At 44.4% G+C, this 18,326-nt stretch overlaps 1 protein-coding gene across 2 annotated transcripts in view; it reads left to right on the top strand.

Annotated features, from left to right (window-relative positions):
• Positions 1 to 18,326, top strand: part of OPHN1 (oligophrenin 1) — a 355,691-nt gene that overhangs the window by 51,315 nt on the left and 286,050 nt on the right. For both annotated transcript variants that reach the window (XM_075323980.1, XM_075323979.1), the window contains exon 2: positions 13,475 to 13,636. In XM_075323980.1, the coding sequence (XP_075180095.1) occupies positions 13,483 to 13,636 (154 nt within the window). In that variant the 5' untranslated portion in view covers positions 13,475 to 13,482. The remainder of the gene's footprint in view (positions 1 to 13,474; positions 13,637 to 18,326) is intronic.

Genomic DNA, 18,326 nt, shown 5'->3' with positions numbered 1-18,326 from the left:
CCGGCAAAGCGCACGGAAGAAGTGACATGTCACTTCTTTTTGCGCAGCGCTTCGGCAGTAGCCGAAGCGCTGCGCTCTGAGACGCCACGTGCGCACGGCCCCTGCACAATCTCCATAGACTGTGCAGGGGACGCAGGACGCATGCAGTTACGCTGCGCTGCGAAGCGCAGCGTAACTGCATGAATTTACGCAACGTGCGCACATAGCCTTAGGTTGAACTTGATGGACTTACGTCTACTATCAACCTTAAAAAATATGAAACTATTAATATGTGAGATTAGAGGTAGTATCAATATCATAAGAACTGGAGTTCTGAATCCCCTATTTGAATGGCGCAATGGTCAAACATACGTAATCCAGGAGCGAGTAACCACTGAGCTTGTTCATGTTGTTTTAAATATTGAGCATGAACCTGAAGGACTACAAAATTACTGGAAGACTTTTAACTTCACTCTGCATCCAACCTTTAAATTATTTCTATTTTATTCCATCTCATCCTATTTTGCTTCAGACCATATGGACACACATGCTATTCATTTCTTTCCTTTGACTTTTGTTATAGCTGTCTATGACCATTTCACATGGAGCACCCTAATGGACTCCATTGTTTGTAATGGAGTATACTGAGTTCCATCCAAGGTTTCGGTAGCTTTGAACACTTGAGTAGTGATGTATCCTGCACTATTCTGGCTCCAAATGTGGCAGAAATCTGACCACTGGAAAGGCAGAACACAAGTCTAAACCTATCTCATCTGATCGTAGATGATTAGTGATGGGTGGAATTGCAGATACCCATGATCGGAGGGTCCAACCTGGTTTAAAAAAAATACCAACAACCTGGTTTGGCTTTGGAAATGATTTTGGATATCTTGCCTGACTAGGGGGATTAGAGCAGGTGCTTTATACTTACCAGTTACTATGTGGCTCTACCGCTTCGTCCTCATACATATGCACTGCTTCCCCTATCTACCGGCAGTCCCCGCATTTCTGATTGTGTCTTCCGCCCTTACCTCGCTGAAGAAGCGACCGCGACACGCGCGTATGGGACTGGGAGCTGCATTCCTCCCCCCACCCTTTGCGCCTGCTGCTCCTGTTCTGCAAAACTTATGGGTAAGCACTACAATATCTTTTAAATATTCTGATATTTTATTTGAAACATATAGTGATGCCCACTGGTCGGTGCAGGAGCAGCTTATTACTTAGGACTGTGTGTTGCAAGTAGACAGGATGTATGCATACACAAAGTGATGAGTTTATTTTCTGCAACACCGTTTCTGTCTTGCAGACATTGGAACTGCATGGCATTCACTCTTAGGGCACATATATATGTGTGTGGTGGAGTGAATGTTGGTTGAGGTCCTCCTATGATACCTCCATTACTGATGAAATATATGTATTTTAACGTGTGTTTTTCTAAATCTTAAAACTGTTATCATTGTTTATGAAAATAGTACTCCAGGTGTGTTTTTGTGGCACATTTTTTGTGAATTTCTGATTGGTTGCAGTCAGGCACGCCCCCACCTTGTGTGACAGTTTGTCTGATTTGCTTTAAATTGCTTTAAATCAGTGACGCAGTCTGTGTGTGTTTTTATATTGCTGTAAAAAATATTGGCATAAGATTCCTCCATATTATGACACCCAGCACAGATAAAGCATACAGCTACAGGCTGCAGCCCCCCACCGTGTGCGTATCTTGGCTGTGTATCAGAATAAGAGGGACCGCGTGTGTTTTTTTTTTTTTTGTTTTCATAAATATTTTTAAATATTTAAGGGGTGCCTGAGGTCACGGTAGTCATTGCCAGGTGTAGTCCTCAGTAGTGCGCCCTGGCACTCTTACATAAATTAGGGTTGCTGATCTGTCGCACACAAATCAGGTGGCACTCGCTTGTAGTAGATAACAGCACTCCTTTACTTGCCATCAATTTGTTAACAGGTATTTACATGGTATGTTACACTTCCGGGTAATCCTTCACTTCCTCCTAGACTGCTGCACTCACTGAATACCACAGTAGCCAGATGCTTCAGTCCTAGGACCGTGAAACCCTCTGGGATATTCTTTCTACCTCTGCCCAGTGCTCTCTCTGAGACCGGTCTCCCAACTGCCACTCTCCACGAGCCTCCATCTGCCCTAGCTGTCACCAGGGCAACAGCTTGTTCTGCATGGGGACATAACTTCCCCAGCAGCACTACCTAGCCTTCCCTATCAGAAAGCTTTCTCTATCCTCTCACTAGCCCCTACTATAGAAGCTAATTCTATTGTCAGATATTAATGCCCCTGAACTACAGGGTGGTCCATTTATATGGATACACACCAACACATTATGGGTGTCAGGTCCGAGCATTCCTATATGAAAAGTGTCCTGGAAAGTGAATTGGTCATCGTGGGCCAGTTGAATAGCCACCAAGGTCTCCTGATCTGACCCCCTTAGACTTTTATCTTTGGGGTCATCTGAAGGCAATTGTCTATGTCTAAAATTTTAAATAATGAACAAAGTTACGATAAAACCAAGCAAACCATTTTCTTGTGAAATTCTCAATAAGTTTGATGTGTTACATGACCCTCTTCCCACTGGAAAAAGTAAAGTTGGACCAAAATGGCCGACTTCAAAATGACTGCCATGGTCACCACCCATCTTGACAAGTTTCCCCCCTCCCATATCCTAATGAGTCAAAAACAGGAAGTTGATATCACCAACCATTCCCGTGTTATTTAGGTGTATTCGTATAGATGGCCCACCCTGTACTTGTACAGTCAGGGCTATCTATGCAAGAACCCTACATAACAATACCTTACCAACTATTTTACTAACACTGCTACAGCCACATCTGGCTGTTGTCTATACCTAATTGCTATATAGACATATTTTTATGTAACATTACAGAACAACAATATGGTCAACATCTCCGAGGGAAGGAGCTCGACCACCCGCTTACACTGATCTGTTTTGGTACCAAAACATGAAGTGTAGCATGCCCTGGGCCCAGCCTACCGAACCCAGGTACTATGGTGTCCAGCTGCCATAGTAAGAGACTTGGAGAATCTCTCACGGTGAACCAGTATAGCCAGCAACTGCAGAATGGTGATCTCCGGTACAGGATGCTGCTCACACGTGTTGCGGTCCTCCTCACTAAACTCCAACATGAATCTTCTCCATTTCTGCAGTGGCTCCTTTCCGTTACGCGCACCTTTCGCTTTTCCTGCAGCTCACACACATCTCCTCAGCTCTCGAAATCCAGTAGAGAAGTCCATTGAAATGTTGCTATAGTAACCAAACAGTTGAATGCAGATGCAAAATAACAGCCTCTTGTGGCTGGTCAGTAACAATGCATACAATGAACAGTAAATAAGCGTTTTGCAGCAGTTCACAGTGGAAAAAGATTACTAATATACTCTCACCCTTTCAGAAATAAATAATTTTAAAAAACGGTGTGCAGTTCCCCCCCCCCCAATTTTGATTTCCAGCCATGATGATCTTGACAACTGGGGGCTGATATTCTCAAGCTGGGGAGATCCATGCTTATTCACCCCAGCCTAAAAATAGCAGATAGCAGCCACCCAGGATTGTCGCATCCATTAGATGTGACAATTCCGGAACTTTAGCTGGCTCATCCCAATTGCTCTGGTGCGGTGGCAATCAGGGTGATAAGGGGTATTAACAGCTGAAAGCAGTCACTAAGCTCTAGATTAGTAATGGGGGGGGGGTCTTATAGACCTCCCATTACTAATCTGTAAGTGAAAAATAAACACAAACACAAAAAAAATCCTTTATTTGAAATAAAACAAAAACCCAAACAGCCTCTTTCACCCCTTTTTATTAAATCCCAAAACACCCGGGTCTGACGTAATCCACACAGGTCCCATGACGATTCTAGCTCTGCTACATCTGAAGTGACACCGTGCGGCCATAGAACTTGACCGCCCATTATGAGCTTCAGGCAGAGACTGAGCCGCAGTGATGAGCGATGACGTCACTCGGGCTATTTCCGGTCACAGCTGGAGGTTCCCATGGTCCTCCACCTGTGAGCACAGGTAACCTGACCTCAGGTGGCCTCATTGAACTGAGTAATAAATAGGAATAACGTTTGGAACACCATTCTAAGTCCGAACTGGGTGCAAAAACCTAAAAAAAGCACTATGGGGAGATAAGGTATGCACACCAGTGACTATGTAAGGGGAATACATGAAATAGCAGAAACTGCTGTGTGAATACTGACTTGAAAAATCCAATAGCTATATGCAAGAGTGAAATTGTGAAAAATGGAATCTGCATTACTGCCATGAACATATAAATCAAGAGAAATTTAGCTACTGAATTGATCAATGCAATAGGACACACAACAAATGGGAATAACGTTTGGAACACCATTCTAAGTCCGTGTTGGGGCTCTATTGCATTGATCAATTCAGTAGCTAAATTTCTCTTGATTCATATGTTCATGGCAGTAATGCAGATTCCATTTTTCACATTTTCACTCTTACATATAGCTATTGGATTTTTCAAGTCAGTATTCACACAGCAGTTTCTGCTATTTCATGTATTCCCCTTACATAGTCACTGGTGTGCATACCTTATCTCCCCATAGTGATGTTTTTTTAGGTTTTTGCACCCAGTTCGGACTTAGAATGGTGTTCCAAACGTTATTCCTATTTGTTAGTATTTTTTCGTTTGTGAACCCTCCCCAACCACACCTATTGCCAATCCATATCATACGCATAAATAGCCTGGGTCTCAGCTTCCCATACACGGTAAGTTTTTTAACTGCATGAGAGGACACACACAAGCTAGGGACCCCAACGTAGAGAAATACTTTGGCGTAGTGTTGGGGCTCTATTGCATTGATCAATTCAGTAGCTAAATTTCTCGTGATTCATATGTTCATGGCAGTAATGCAGATTCCATTTTTCACAATTTCACTCTTGCATATAGCTATTGGATTTTTCAAGTCAGTATTCACACAGCAGTTTCTGCTATTTCATGTATTCCCCTTACATAGTACCTTATCTCCTCATTGAACTGAGTGACCTCACCTCAGGTGAGGTCATTTAGTTCACAGACCTGCATCTCCTGGCTGAAAACCACATTTTTTTGCCAAGAGATGGTGGTTTGGTGCTGAAATTTCTAAACCATATTCTTCACCCAATCTACACCTCCTGGCAAAAAAAACCCACATTAAAACACCATGTGGTTTTGATGCAATTTTTGTTGCCAGGAGTTGTAGATTTGGTATAGGAATATGGTGCAATAATTTCAGCACCAAATCTGCATCTCTTGGCCAAAAAAAAATACACACAGGTTTGACGCTGTTTCGGTGTGGTTTTCTGCCAGGAAGTGCAAATTTGAAGCTGAAATGTTTATACCTCGATTGTCACCACACGAGGACAATCAGGATGAGTCGGGAAAAGTGCCGGTATTGTTGCTTCTAATGGATGCAACAATCATGGATGGGCTGCAGGCTGCTGTTTTTAGACTGGGGGAGCCCAATAACTTGGGTCTCCCTAGCCTGAGGATACAAGCGCCTAGCTGTCGGCTTTATCGTGGTTTGGTATCAAAAGTGGAGGTAAGCTCACTCCATTTTTTAAAATGATCTATTTAAATAATTAAAATAAATAAATGACGCATGCAGTCTCTTATTTTGATACAAAGCCAAGATAACCACATGGCTGGAGGCTGCAGCCTGTAGCTGTATGCTTTATCTGTGCTTGGTATTATAATATGGGGGGAGTTTACTCCAATTTTTTTATCTATTTATTTTTACAGCAATGTAGACTCAGACACAACGCCTCTGATTGAAAGCAATAAGACACGCTGTCATACAGGGTGGGGGCGTGTCTGACTGCAACCAATCAGAGATGCGGGGATTGTCTGTGGGCAGGGGAAGCAGTGCATATGCATGAAGGATAATGACTGGCCCCAGAAGTAGTATGAGCGACCCAGAAGCAATGTACAGCCTCGTGAGAAACTCTATAAGTAGAACGCGCCTCTTCTTTTTTTTTTTTTTTTTAATTTTTCCTTTTATTGTTTTTAATTACCTGAGCTGGGCAATTTTGAACCCACGCTGATCCGTAATTTTACAGTCTGGGTCTGCCCACTTTGTCCAAATTGAAACTTTGACTAATCTAATATATAAAGCTGAGTGTATGTTTTTTATGTGTGTGTGTACAGTACAGACCAAAGGTTTGGACACACTTTCTCATCTCTAGAACAACTATTAAGAGGAGACTTTGTGCAGCAAGCCTTCATGGTAAAATAGCTGCTAGGAAACCACTGCTAAGGACAGGAAGCAAGCAGAAGAGACTTGTTTGGGCTTAAGAACAGAAGGAATGGACATTAGACTCGTGGAAATCTGTGCTTTGGTCTGATGAGTCCAAATTTGAGATCTTTGGATCCAACCACCGTGTCTTTGTAGAAAAGGTGAACGGATGGACTCTACATGACTGGTTCCCACCGTGAAGCATGGAGGAGGTGTGATGGTGTGGGGGTGCTTTGCTGGTGACACTGTTGGAGATTTATTCAAAATTGAAGGCATACTGAACCAGCATGGCTACCACAGCATCTTGCAGCGGCATGTTATTCCATCCAGTTTTCGTTTAGTTGGACCATCATTTATTTTTCACCAGGACAATGACCCCAAACACACCTCCATGCTGTGTAAGGGCTATTTGACTAAGAAGGAGAGTGATGGGGTGCTACGCCAGATGACCTGGCCTCCACAGTCACCAGACCTGAACCCAATCAAGATGGTTTGGGGTGAGCTGGACCGCAGAGTGAAGGTAAAAGGGCCAACAAGTGCTAAGCAGCTCTGGGAACTCCTTCAAGACTGTTGGAAAACCATTTCCGGTGACTACCTCTTGAAGCTCATCAAGAGAATGCCAAGAGTGTGCAAAGTAATAATGAAAGCAAAAGGTGGCTACTTTGAAGAGCCTAGAATATAAGACATATTTTCATTTGTTTCGCACTTTAAGTAATTCATTCCACATGTTTTAATTCATAGTTTTGATGCCTTCAATGTGAATCTACAATTTTCAGAGTCCTGAAAATAAAGAAAACTCTTTGGATGAGAAGGTGTGTCCAAACATTTGGTCTATAGTGCATGTCCGCTAAAGGAATCCGCACCGTCGTATTTACAATCACGAAATTTTGCACAGACGCCTCATGTGACTCAGGGAACCTCATAGACTATGTTAAAGCGGGAAAATGTAACCCCGCACTTTACAGTTACTCTTCAAAAATCCTGCCTCCATTAAACTGAGTGGAGGTTGGAGCTATAGGTTATTAATATTTAGCAACTATCAGTGGTTGCTATAGGAACAAAATAAACTGTTAGTATAAGAAGCTTATGTGTGAGGTAATATGATGTCGGTGGGGAAACGGATAGATAGACACAGAAAGAGACAGACAGACAGACAGACAGACGGAGACAGGGAAAGAGACAGACAGGGACGGACGTGCGGGCATAGGGACGGACGTGCGGGCATAGGGACGGACGTGCGGGCATAGGGACGGACGGGCACCGAGAAACACGCAGACTGGGAGACAGTTACTATCCCGGGCAACGCCCGGGTACTACAGCTAATATATATATCTCTATCCAGTACATAGTACACATACCTGGTGACATCTTCTTTTTATTATTATTATTATTATTGTTTATTTATAGAGCACCATTGATTCCATGGTGCTGTACATGAGGGGGTTACATACAGAATACATGTACACGTTACAATAGACAGACTAGCACAGGGGGAAGAGGGCCCTGCCCTTGCGGGCTTACATCCTAAAGGATTTTGGGGAGGAGACAGTAGGTGGGGTGTAGGTGGGGCGGCAGCTCCGCACGGTGGTGGGGCGGCAGCTCCGCACGGTGGTGGGGCGGCAGCTCCGCACGGTGGTGGGGCGGCAGCTCCGCACGGTGGTGGGGCGGCAGCTCCGCACGGTGGTGGGGCGGCAGCTCCGCACGGTGGTGGGGCGGCAGCTCCGCACGGTGGTGGGGCGGCAGCTCCGCACGGTGGTGGGGCGGCAGCTCCGCACGGTGGTGGGGCGGCAGCTCCGCACGGTGGTGGGGCGGCAGCTCCGCACGGTGGTGGGGCGGGTGGTTTTTATCAACTGGTTTTCCATGTTTGAGCTCAGTTTGCCAGTTAGCAAGATGGCTACTTTAGTGCCAGATAACCCTATGCACATCATGCTTTGAAAGTCTTAGGCATGACTCCCATTTTGTCTTCTGAAGGAACATGTGTCTTTTCTGGATCGTTGGATCATAGTGAAGGGTGTCTTTGACTTCTTAATTGTGCTGGGCATATCTGACGTGACTAATTTATAAATTGGCAAACAGAACACCAGAATGGAGTAATGGTGGCGGCGGCAGCAGCAGCGTTCAGATAGACTGCTTCAGTTACGTGTACCATATTTTGGTTTCATTTTTTTTTACTTTTGAATGTAGTTTTTTTTTCTAGTTGTTACTTGTGTAAGCGCCAGTATTTTGAGTTATTTTACATTGATCATAATTGAAACTATATTTGCAGAACTTGTATTGGTTTTCAATGCCAACAGTATAAATTGGGCAAACCAATGTGGCTGTCTTATTTTTGGTACCTAAGAAATATTGTGGAAAGTTATCAAAATTAGTGCAAATGAGCATCCTTAAGGATAATGGCAACAGTAGCTGGATGTATTACTATGTGCAATTTCTCTGTTTTTTCTCCTGTCACAGTATTGGTATGTCTCCCCTACTGTGAGGTCTTGGTGCAATGTATTCCAACATGGTGACATCCCCATTCTTGCCTAATAATAAGGACATGCCACTCAGCACTGCATGTTCTTGTCACTCATAATGTAGAATATGGCATCCTTTTGGAAGCCCTGTATACAGGGGCTGACTGGCACATTTTAGCCTGGGTCAATCATAAGGCAGTGGCCCTCGAGTAGCGTCGACCCATCTTTGCTCTGTTTATCTGTGGCCACTGCATTAAAGCAGCCTTGGTAACAGGCTTTATGAACAGACTGGTATGTGTGTGTGTGTGTATATATATATATATATATAATATTTATATATATATATATATATATATATATATATATATATATATATATATGTATATGTATATGTATATGTATATGTATATGTATATGTATATATATATATATATAATTTTTTTTTTATATATATTTACACATACCAGTCTGTTCATAAAGCCTTAAAGCCTGTTACCAAGGCTGCTTTAATTTAGATAGATATATATATATAATATATATATACAGATCCGCGCTTACTGCTTACATAGATACTGCAACAGAATCAAGATGACTGCATAGATGTGGGAACTGCAGGGAGCTTACTACAGAGATAGGGGAGCAGAACCGAGCTTACTACAGAGAAAGGGGAGCAGAACCGAGCTTACTACAGAGAAAGGGGGGCAGAACCGAGCTTACTACAGAGAAAGGGGAGCAGAACCGAGCTTACTACAGAGAAAGGGGAGCAGAACCGAGCTTACTACAGAGAAAGGGGAGCAGAACCGAGGTTACTACAGAGAAAGGGGAGCAGAACCGAGCTTACTACAGAGAAAGGGGACCAGAACCGAGCTTACTACAGAGAAAGGGGAGCAGAACCGAGCTTACTACAGAGAAAGGGGAGCAGAACCGAGCTTACTACAGAGATAGGGGAGCAGAACCGAGCTTACTACAGAGATAGGGGAGCAGAACCGAGCTTACTACAGAGATAGGCGAGCAGAACCGAGGTTACTACAGAGATAGGGGAGCAGAACCGAGCTTACTACAGAGATAGGGGAGCAGAACCGAGCTTACTACAGAGATAGGGGAGCAGAACCGAGCTTACTACAGAGATAGGGGAGCAGAACCGAGCTTACTACAGAGATAGGGGAGCAGAACCGAGCTTACTACAGAGATAGGGGAGCAGAACCGAGCTTACTACAGAGATAGGGGAGCAGAACCGAGCTTACTACAGAGAAAGGGGAGCAGAACCGAGCTTACTACAGAGATAGGGGAGCAGAACCGAGCTTACTACAGAGATAGGGGAGCAGAACCGTGCTTGCTGTACCCATACAGGAACAAAATCGTACTTAGTCTACTACATAGAAATAGGACACCAAGCCTCCTGCATGGCTATGGGAACAGAACAAGCTTACTGCATAGACATAGTACCAGAACTAAGCTTACTGCTTAAATATGGTACCATAACTGAGCTTACTGTATTACTATAGGAGCAAAACCACACTTGCTACGTAGATACAGTACCATAACTCAACTAACTACATATACGGCAATTACAAAGCTTATCCTATACTTTCAATGTTAAACTCGTACGGAACACGGCTGGCACACGGACTATACACTTATGCCATCTGTGTGCTGTATGTGTTTTTGACGGCCCCATAAACGTCTATTGGCCCTTGTCATGTGTGCTGCTGGGGAAAAAAACAACAGATCTCCGTAGGGATCACACGCGCGGTCTGTGTAAACACACGGACATGCGAGCAGCACCATAGCTTATAATGGGTACGCATGGTAACGGCGCTCCTGTGTGGAACCGTAAAAACAAATGATGAAACTGTATTTTTGTACACTCACCTGATAGTTGTACAGCAGGTACAACACTGTTAAAGATGCTGACGGGTGTTCCGATGCTCACCGTTCCTTGCCGCCGGGATCCTGTCCTATCAGTCCCGCAGGAGTCCTCGCCTGTGTAGCCGCTAGTACGATCCAGGGACACGTGCAGAGTAAAGCCGTTGGACCAGCTGCGTACAGCGGCGACTCCTCCAAACCGGATGGTCCCGTGACGGTGTAGAACTAGCCCCGTATTACAGCGTCAGTGGTGATAGCAACCTCCTGATCTGGCTGCAGCAGCCCCGTAAGCTCCCGACGGGAGAGGTAAACTTCAGTTCAGTATAAAAAAAACATGGTATCAGCCGCGCTGTCCGGACTGGAGATGGATGTTGGTGATATAAAGTTCTTTTATTAATATTATTATAAAGCCACAACGCGTTTCGGGGGCATGTCCTCCCCCCTTCCTCAGGTAGCAGAGAATCAACATACTATTAGATCTATATATGCGGAGGCATTTACAATAATTGTATTAAAACTCATAAAGGCTAATCAATTGAATTAATCGATTGATTAATTAGTTATATCCTCCCCATACATAGCCAAAAAATGAGGAAAAAAGAAAAAGAAAGCAAGAACCCTTAAAGTTAGGAGGAATTCAGGAATCATCATGATATGCATTAAAACCATCATCAACCCGATTAAATTCAAAGTAATTTCAATTAAATTACAACTGATATTAATAATGATGTAATTTAATTGAAATCACTTTGAATTTATATAACTTTTATGGGTTTTTTCTTTCTTTTTCTTTTTTTCCCTCGTTTTTTGGCTATGTATGGGGAGGATATGACTAATCAATTGATTAATTCAATTGATTAGCCTTTATGCGTTTTTAACCCAATTATCACTGAGCTTGTACTGTACAATGCAGCGAAAACACTTTAAAGACAAAACGCTGTGAACCCGGATGGTGGGCACGCAGACTCACATACAGGCATCTTACAAACATACACAACCCCAGAAACATGTAAACACACAGTACACATATACTGACATGTACACTGACACCTGACACGGCATAGATGTGTACACACAGGATACAGACATATACACTACATATAAAGACAAACCTACACCCAGCGTACAGCCGTATACACAGAGAGCCCTACACACACCTTACATACACAGACACATACACACACACACACCTGCGTACAGCCGTGTATATATATACACACACACACACACACACACACACACACACACACACACACACACACACACACACCTGCGTACAGCCGTATACACACACACCTGCGTACAGTTGTATACACACACACCTGCGTACAGCCGTATACACACACACAGACACCTGCGTACAGCTGTATACACACACACACACCTGCGTACAGCCGTATACACATACACTATAACAACAATCTGGGCACTATAATGCTCAGATAAGAAGTGGAGCTGAATGCATAGTAATTCTTTAAAAGTACAAAAACGCTTCTTCAAAGGGGCGCCCCTTCTGTTGTCTCTGTTATCAGCCAGCCGCGGCTATATATGACTTATACTTAGAACTTTCTTAGAAATAGCAACACCAAAGCATTCATTTTCAATTATCTTGCCATCTGCTGGCTGATACAGCAGTGATATTCTAAATTGGCTTATATATGCCTGAGAAGACTGTTATCAGCCAGCCGCGGCTATATATAATGACTTATATCTGAGGATGTATCCTTGTATGTTTATTCTGAGGGTTATAAACTGGGGATGATGTGCTCCATTTTGAGGGTTTTTTCCTGTTTTATATTTGTGATTCTGTAATTAATAAAGTTTTTGTACTTTTAAAGAATTACTATGCATTCAGCTCTACTTCTTATCTGAGCATTATAGTGCCCAGATTGTTGTTATAGATCAGTATTTGAAGTGTGTTCATTAAGGACAATTGATATTTAAGTATACACACACAGACAGACACCTGCGTACAGCCGTAGGCACACACACACACACACACACACACACCTGCGTGCAGCCGTAGGCACAGACACACACCTGCGCGCAGCCGCAGGCACACACTCACATACTGGGGGGCTTTTACTTTTGATGATTGGAGGACACTTCTCTCCTCTTCTCTCCAGTGCGGCCACAGACTTTTTGGATGGTAAATCCCTGTAGGTACCTCCCTAAATAAATCCCTGTAGGACCTGTGGTGACGTCATGTCCATGTGATTAGAAGGGGCAGGGTCTAAGCATCACAGCTGATAACGGAAAGATAGAAGCGGGGGTCTGAGGTAAGACCTCCAGATAGAGTGCAGGGGGAGAGGAGGGGGGAATCCTGCATGATTATAGTGGATGGGAGGAAACATGGCCATGCCCACTAACAAAGCCGGCTACGCCCACTACCCAGGCAGCTTCTAGCCACTGGGATGTAGACGCAACACTTGTCTGATGCTCCTCGGCTGGATGGAGGCAGCGCGCACTGCATGACGTCATTATAACACACACATGGCCGCGCACTGTGAACTGCGCGTGGTCGTGTCTCCTGTACTATGCGGCCGGTCAGCACCGTCTCCACCTGTAATGTGTCCGTGTGCCCGGCCACATCACAGTAGCGGAGACACGGCCGTGCGCAATTCACTGTGTGCGTCCGTGTGTTATAATGACATTATGCAGCAGGCGGCCAGCCCAATACAATAGCTGGGAGAGCAGCCGGGGGGGGGCAATTGCCCCCCCAGCCTCCCGGCCCAGCCCGCCCCTGCCTGTGTAAGACAGGAAAAATCCCTGCATATTTTTACTGGGGTTTCCAAATAGAATTTACACAAAAAAGGAGATGACACAATCTTTATACAGCATGAATCTAAGTGCACTAATGTCTGTGATACAGGAACATGACACTTCTTGTCTCTTCTCAGGAGAAACAATGGGTCACACTCCCCTGGAATTCAGCGACTGCTACTTGGACAGCCCGGTGTTCAGAGACAGTCTGAAGGGATATGAACAAGAGCTGGAAAGGACCAATAAATTCATTAAGGATGTGATAAAGGATGGAAATGCTCTTATTACTGCCATAAAAGGTAAGCTGAACGGTAGGACCAAATCTGTATTCCTTTAAGGGTGTTGTCCTGTCAGATGGATATGTTACTGAACTGTTAGACCAGCATCGATCAGCACATATACATTTTTGTCTGCAATGGGGAACTTCTATCTCAAATACAAAATGGCATAGCAGGGCAGACTTATCTCTGCCTTTCCGCTCACATTCTTATGTGGTTGCTTAACAGTCCCTGATGAATGAATGGAGTAGCGGTTGAGCATGTGCGCTGCTGCTTTATTCTAACGAGGATAGTGCCATCCCAGCAGGTGGACACCATCTAATCAACAAGTTATCATCTATGCTGTTGGTAGATGATGACTTGCTTTGACGAAATAACCCCTTTATCTTGTCTAGCCTACATGGCAGCTATGTATAAATACAATTTGGGTATGTGCCCACGATCAGGATTCACTGCGTCCTGACCTGCGGGGCCGCGTGTCTCCTCCTCAGGATAACGCAGGAGACTGCAGCTGCTCGTACCCACGATTAGGGTTCAGTGCGCTGCAGTCTTTCGCTTGTGTTCCTATGGAGGACAAATCTGAATCCACAGCAAACAATTGACATGCTACGGCTTGGAAAGCCGCACCGCAGGTCAGCGTTTGCTGCGGAAAAAACAAGCACAGTGGGCACGGGATTTCTAGAAATCCCATCCACTATGCTTGTACTGTACAACGCAGCGTTTTGGATACCGCGAAAACATGCTACATCCAAAACACTACAAACACTGATCGTGGGCAAGCAGCCTTAGTGCTATAATAATTATTATAAAAATCATGCCTATTTATTCCATTGTGCTTTACATGATAAAAGCAAGTACAATATTCATGAACAATACAAGGCACAAACTGGTACAGGAGGAGAGAGGACCGTGCCTGCGAGGGATCAGTCTAGAAGGGGATAGGTGAGGGTAGATCTGGCCATGCAGTGGTATAGTGAAAAGAGGGTTACTGCAGGTTGTAGGCTTATTAGAATAAGTCGGTCTTCAGGTTCTTTTTTGTTTTCATGGTAGATGAGAGTCTAATATGTAGGGGTAGAGAGTGCCAGAGTATGGGAGATGCACGGGAGAAATCTTCTACACGATTGTGGGATCTGTAGATAAGATGGGAGGAAAGAAGGAGATCTTGTGAGGATTGGAGGTTGTGTTCAGGTAAGTTCCTTGGAGACTAGGTCACAGATGTATGGAGAAGACAGGTTGTGGATTGCTTTGTATGTTAGGGTTTTGAACTGGAGTCTTTAACCCCTTCAGCCCCCAGCCTGTTTTCACCTTAAAGACCCGGCCATTTTTTGCAATTTTGACCAGTGTCACTTTGACAGGTTATAACTCTGGAACACTTCAACGGATCCTGGCGATTCTGACATTGTTTTTTTGTGACATATTGTACTTCATGTCAGTGGTAAATTTAGGCCGATATGTTTTGCGTTTATTTGTGAAAATTTCGGAAATTTGGCGAAAATTTTGAAAATTTCGCAATTTTCAAAATTTGAAATTTTATGCCCATAAATCTGAAAGATATGTCACACAAAATAGTTACTAAATAACATTTCCCACTTGTCTGCTTTACACCAGCGCAATTTTTGAAAAAAAAAAATAATTTCCGTTAGGAAGTTAGAAGGGTTCAAAGTTCATCAGCAATTTCATTTTTCCAACAAAATTTACAAAAAAAAAATTTTTAGGTACCACACCACATTTGGAGTGATTTGAGAAACCTAGGCGACAGAAAATACCCCAAAGTGACCCCATTCTAAAATCTGCACCCCTCACTCTGCTCAAAACCACATCCAAGAAGTTTATTAACCCTTTAGGAGCTTCACAGCAACCAAAGCAATGTAGAAGAACATATGAAAATTTTACTTTTTTAACACAAAAATGTTACTTTAGCCAAAAAAATTAGTATTTTCACAAGGGTATCAGGAAAAATGCATCATAAAATGTGTCGTGCATTTTCTCTGGAGTACGCAGATACCTCATATGTGGTGGAAATCAAATGTTTGGGTACACGGCAGGACTCGGAAGGCAAGGAGCGCCATTTGAATTTTTGAGTGCAAAATTAGCTGCACTCATTAGCGGACGCCATGTCGGGTTTGAAGACTCCCTGAGGTGCCTAAACAATGGAGCTCCCCCATAAGTGACCCCATTTTGGAAACTAGAGCCCTCAAATATTTTTTCTAGATGTTTGATGTGCACTTTGAACCCCTGGGGGCTTCACAGAAGTTTATAACGTTGAGCCGTGAAAATAATTTTTTTTTTTTTTTTTTTTACTAAAAAACTGTTGCTTCAACCAGGTAGCTTTTTTTTATCACAAGGGTATCAGGAAAAAATGCACCATAAAATGTATTGTGCATTTTCTCCTGAGTACGCAGATACCTCATATGTGGTGGTAATCAAATGTTTGGGCACACGGCAGGACTCTGAAGGCAAGGAGCGCCATTTCACAGCAAAATTGGTTGGAATTATTAGCGGACGCCATGTTGCCTTTGGAGACCCCCCTGAAGTGCTTAAACAATGGAGCTCCTCCACAATTGACCCCATTTTGGAAACTAGACCCCTCATGGAATTTATCTAGCTGTTTAGTGAGCACTTTGAACCCCTGGAGGCTTCACAAACGTTTGTAATGTTCAGCCGTGAAAATATTTTAATCTTTTTTTTTTTTTTACCACTAAATTGTTTTTTCAAACAGGTAGCTTTTCTTTCACAAGGGTATCAGGAAAAAATGCACCATAAAATGTATTGTGCAATTTCTCCTGAGTACACAGGTACCTCATATGTGATGGAAATCAATTGTTTGGGCGTACGGCAGGGCTCAGAAGAGAAGGAGCGCCATTTCACAGTAAAATTGATTGAAATTATTAGCAGACGCCATGTTGCATTTGGAGACCCCCCTGAGGTGCCTACACAATGGAGCTCCCCCACATGTGATCCCAATTTGAAAACTAGACCCCCCCCCATACAAAAAAAATAGTTTGGCGGAATAAAAAATACGTACACCAGTAAAAAAAAAAAAATGAATAAAAAAAAAAATATGAGCGCCTCCCACTAAGACCAGTGCCAAACGTGAGAGCAATGCACGAGTCTCGCATCGCATCATCCACTCCAGTCTGGAAGCGAGCAACTGCGCTGGATAATGCGATGCGAGAGGGTGGGGCGGCAGATGAGAAAGGGCGCAGCGGATGGAAGATGGGAAAGGGCGCAGCGGATGGAGGAGCGGCAGAGGATGGGAAAGGGCGCAGCGGATGATGGAAATGGCGCAGCGGATAGAGGATGGTAAAGGGCGCAGCGGATGGGTGATGGGAAATGGCGCAGCGGATGGAGGAGCGGCGGAGGATGGGGGGGGAGGGAGGTGAGATGGGGATACCTACCTTACAGGATGGATCTAGGAAGCAGGATCACAGCAGACAGAAGAGGCAGCAGAAGAAAGAGGCAACAGATTGAGGAGTGTGAGAGGGGGCAGTAGATGAAGAGGATGGGAGAGAGCAGGCAGCAGATCGGGGAGGGGGGCAGAGTCTGATGGGAGAGAGAGATGGCACATGGAGGAGGGGGGCCCCCAGAACATGGAGGGGGGAGGGTGGCAATCGGAGACAGCGGCGGGGCTGGCGGTGGCGATCGGGACCGCGGCGGGGCTGGCGGTGGCGGGCGGGGCGATAGGAGACAGCGGCGGGGCTGGCAGGGCGATCGGGGACAGGGGCGGGCGGCGGGGGCAGCTACTTACCGATGGGCACCCTCAGGGACGGACACAGGTCACCTTGGAGAGATCGGTCACAAGACCGGTCTCTCCAATCAGAGCTGGGGACGGGTGAAGCACCGATCACCCAGCTCCAGCCAATGGCCAGTGCTACAGCAGCACTGATCAGAGCTGAATTTCAATGTTCCAGCCATTTTCAATGGCTGGAACATTACAGTGACTGTAATTGGCTGAGCGGCGTTCGTCAGCCAATCACAGCCTCTGTAGGTTCGGGGAGGAGGCACCACCCCTCCTGAGGTCAGGCAGAGGTCCCCTCCTTCCCGAATCTACTGTTTAATTAAACAAATTGGACTCCCCGGGGCTCCGGGACCGCGATTTCGCCATGACGTACTGGGTATGTCATGGGTCGTTTAGCACCATGTCACCATGACGTACCCAGTACGTCAAGGGTCGTTAAGGGGTTAAGCCAGGGCTGCAGAGTCGGAGTCGGTGTCTGTGTTAATTTTGATGGAGTCGGCGTCTGTATAAAATGGACCGACTCAGACTCCTAAACTATATAATAAATTGGGTACAGTAGTTCAATGCAGAATGTGCTGAATATTTTTTCATATGAATTTGGGAAAGTTATGAAATGTTCTATAAATGGCTGTTTTATTCCTGATCTAAGGCTACATTCACACACTGTTTTTGCCGCGTTTTTTGAGGATACGTTTTTCAGCTGCAAAAGCAGATCAGCTTTTTAAAAAATCATCACCTGAAAGGTTTTTGAGCTCATAGATAATGTTTCAATAGCAAAAGCATATTAGAAAAACGCCACAAACTGACTGCTCAGTCTTTGTGGGGATCCGTTTTTGAGGCCTCCAGTTACTCCAGTGGAAAAAGTTCTGCATGATTAAGAACTCAAAAAAGAACAGGTTCTTGCTATTTTAACGGACAATGCTTCAAACATGATAAATACCATTAAACTGATGAATAAGAGTAATGAACAGC

Source organism: Anomaloglossus baeobatrachus, chromosome 9 (genome assembly GCF_048569485.1).
Source record: "Anomaloglossus baeobatrachus isolate aAnoBae1 chromosome 9, aAnoBae1.hap1, whole genome shotgun sequence".
NCBI lineage: Eukaryota > Metazoa > Chordata > Amphibia > Anura > Aromobatidae > Anomaloglossus > Anomaloglossus baeobatrachus.
Note: the sequence above shows the minus strand (reverse complement) of the source record. Positions and strands in the feature narration are given on the sequence as shown.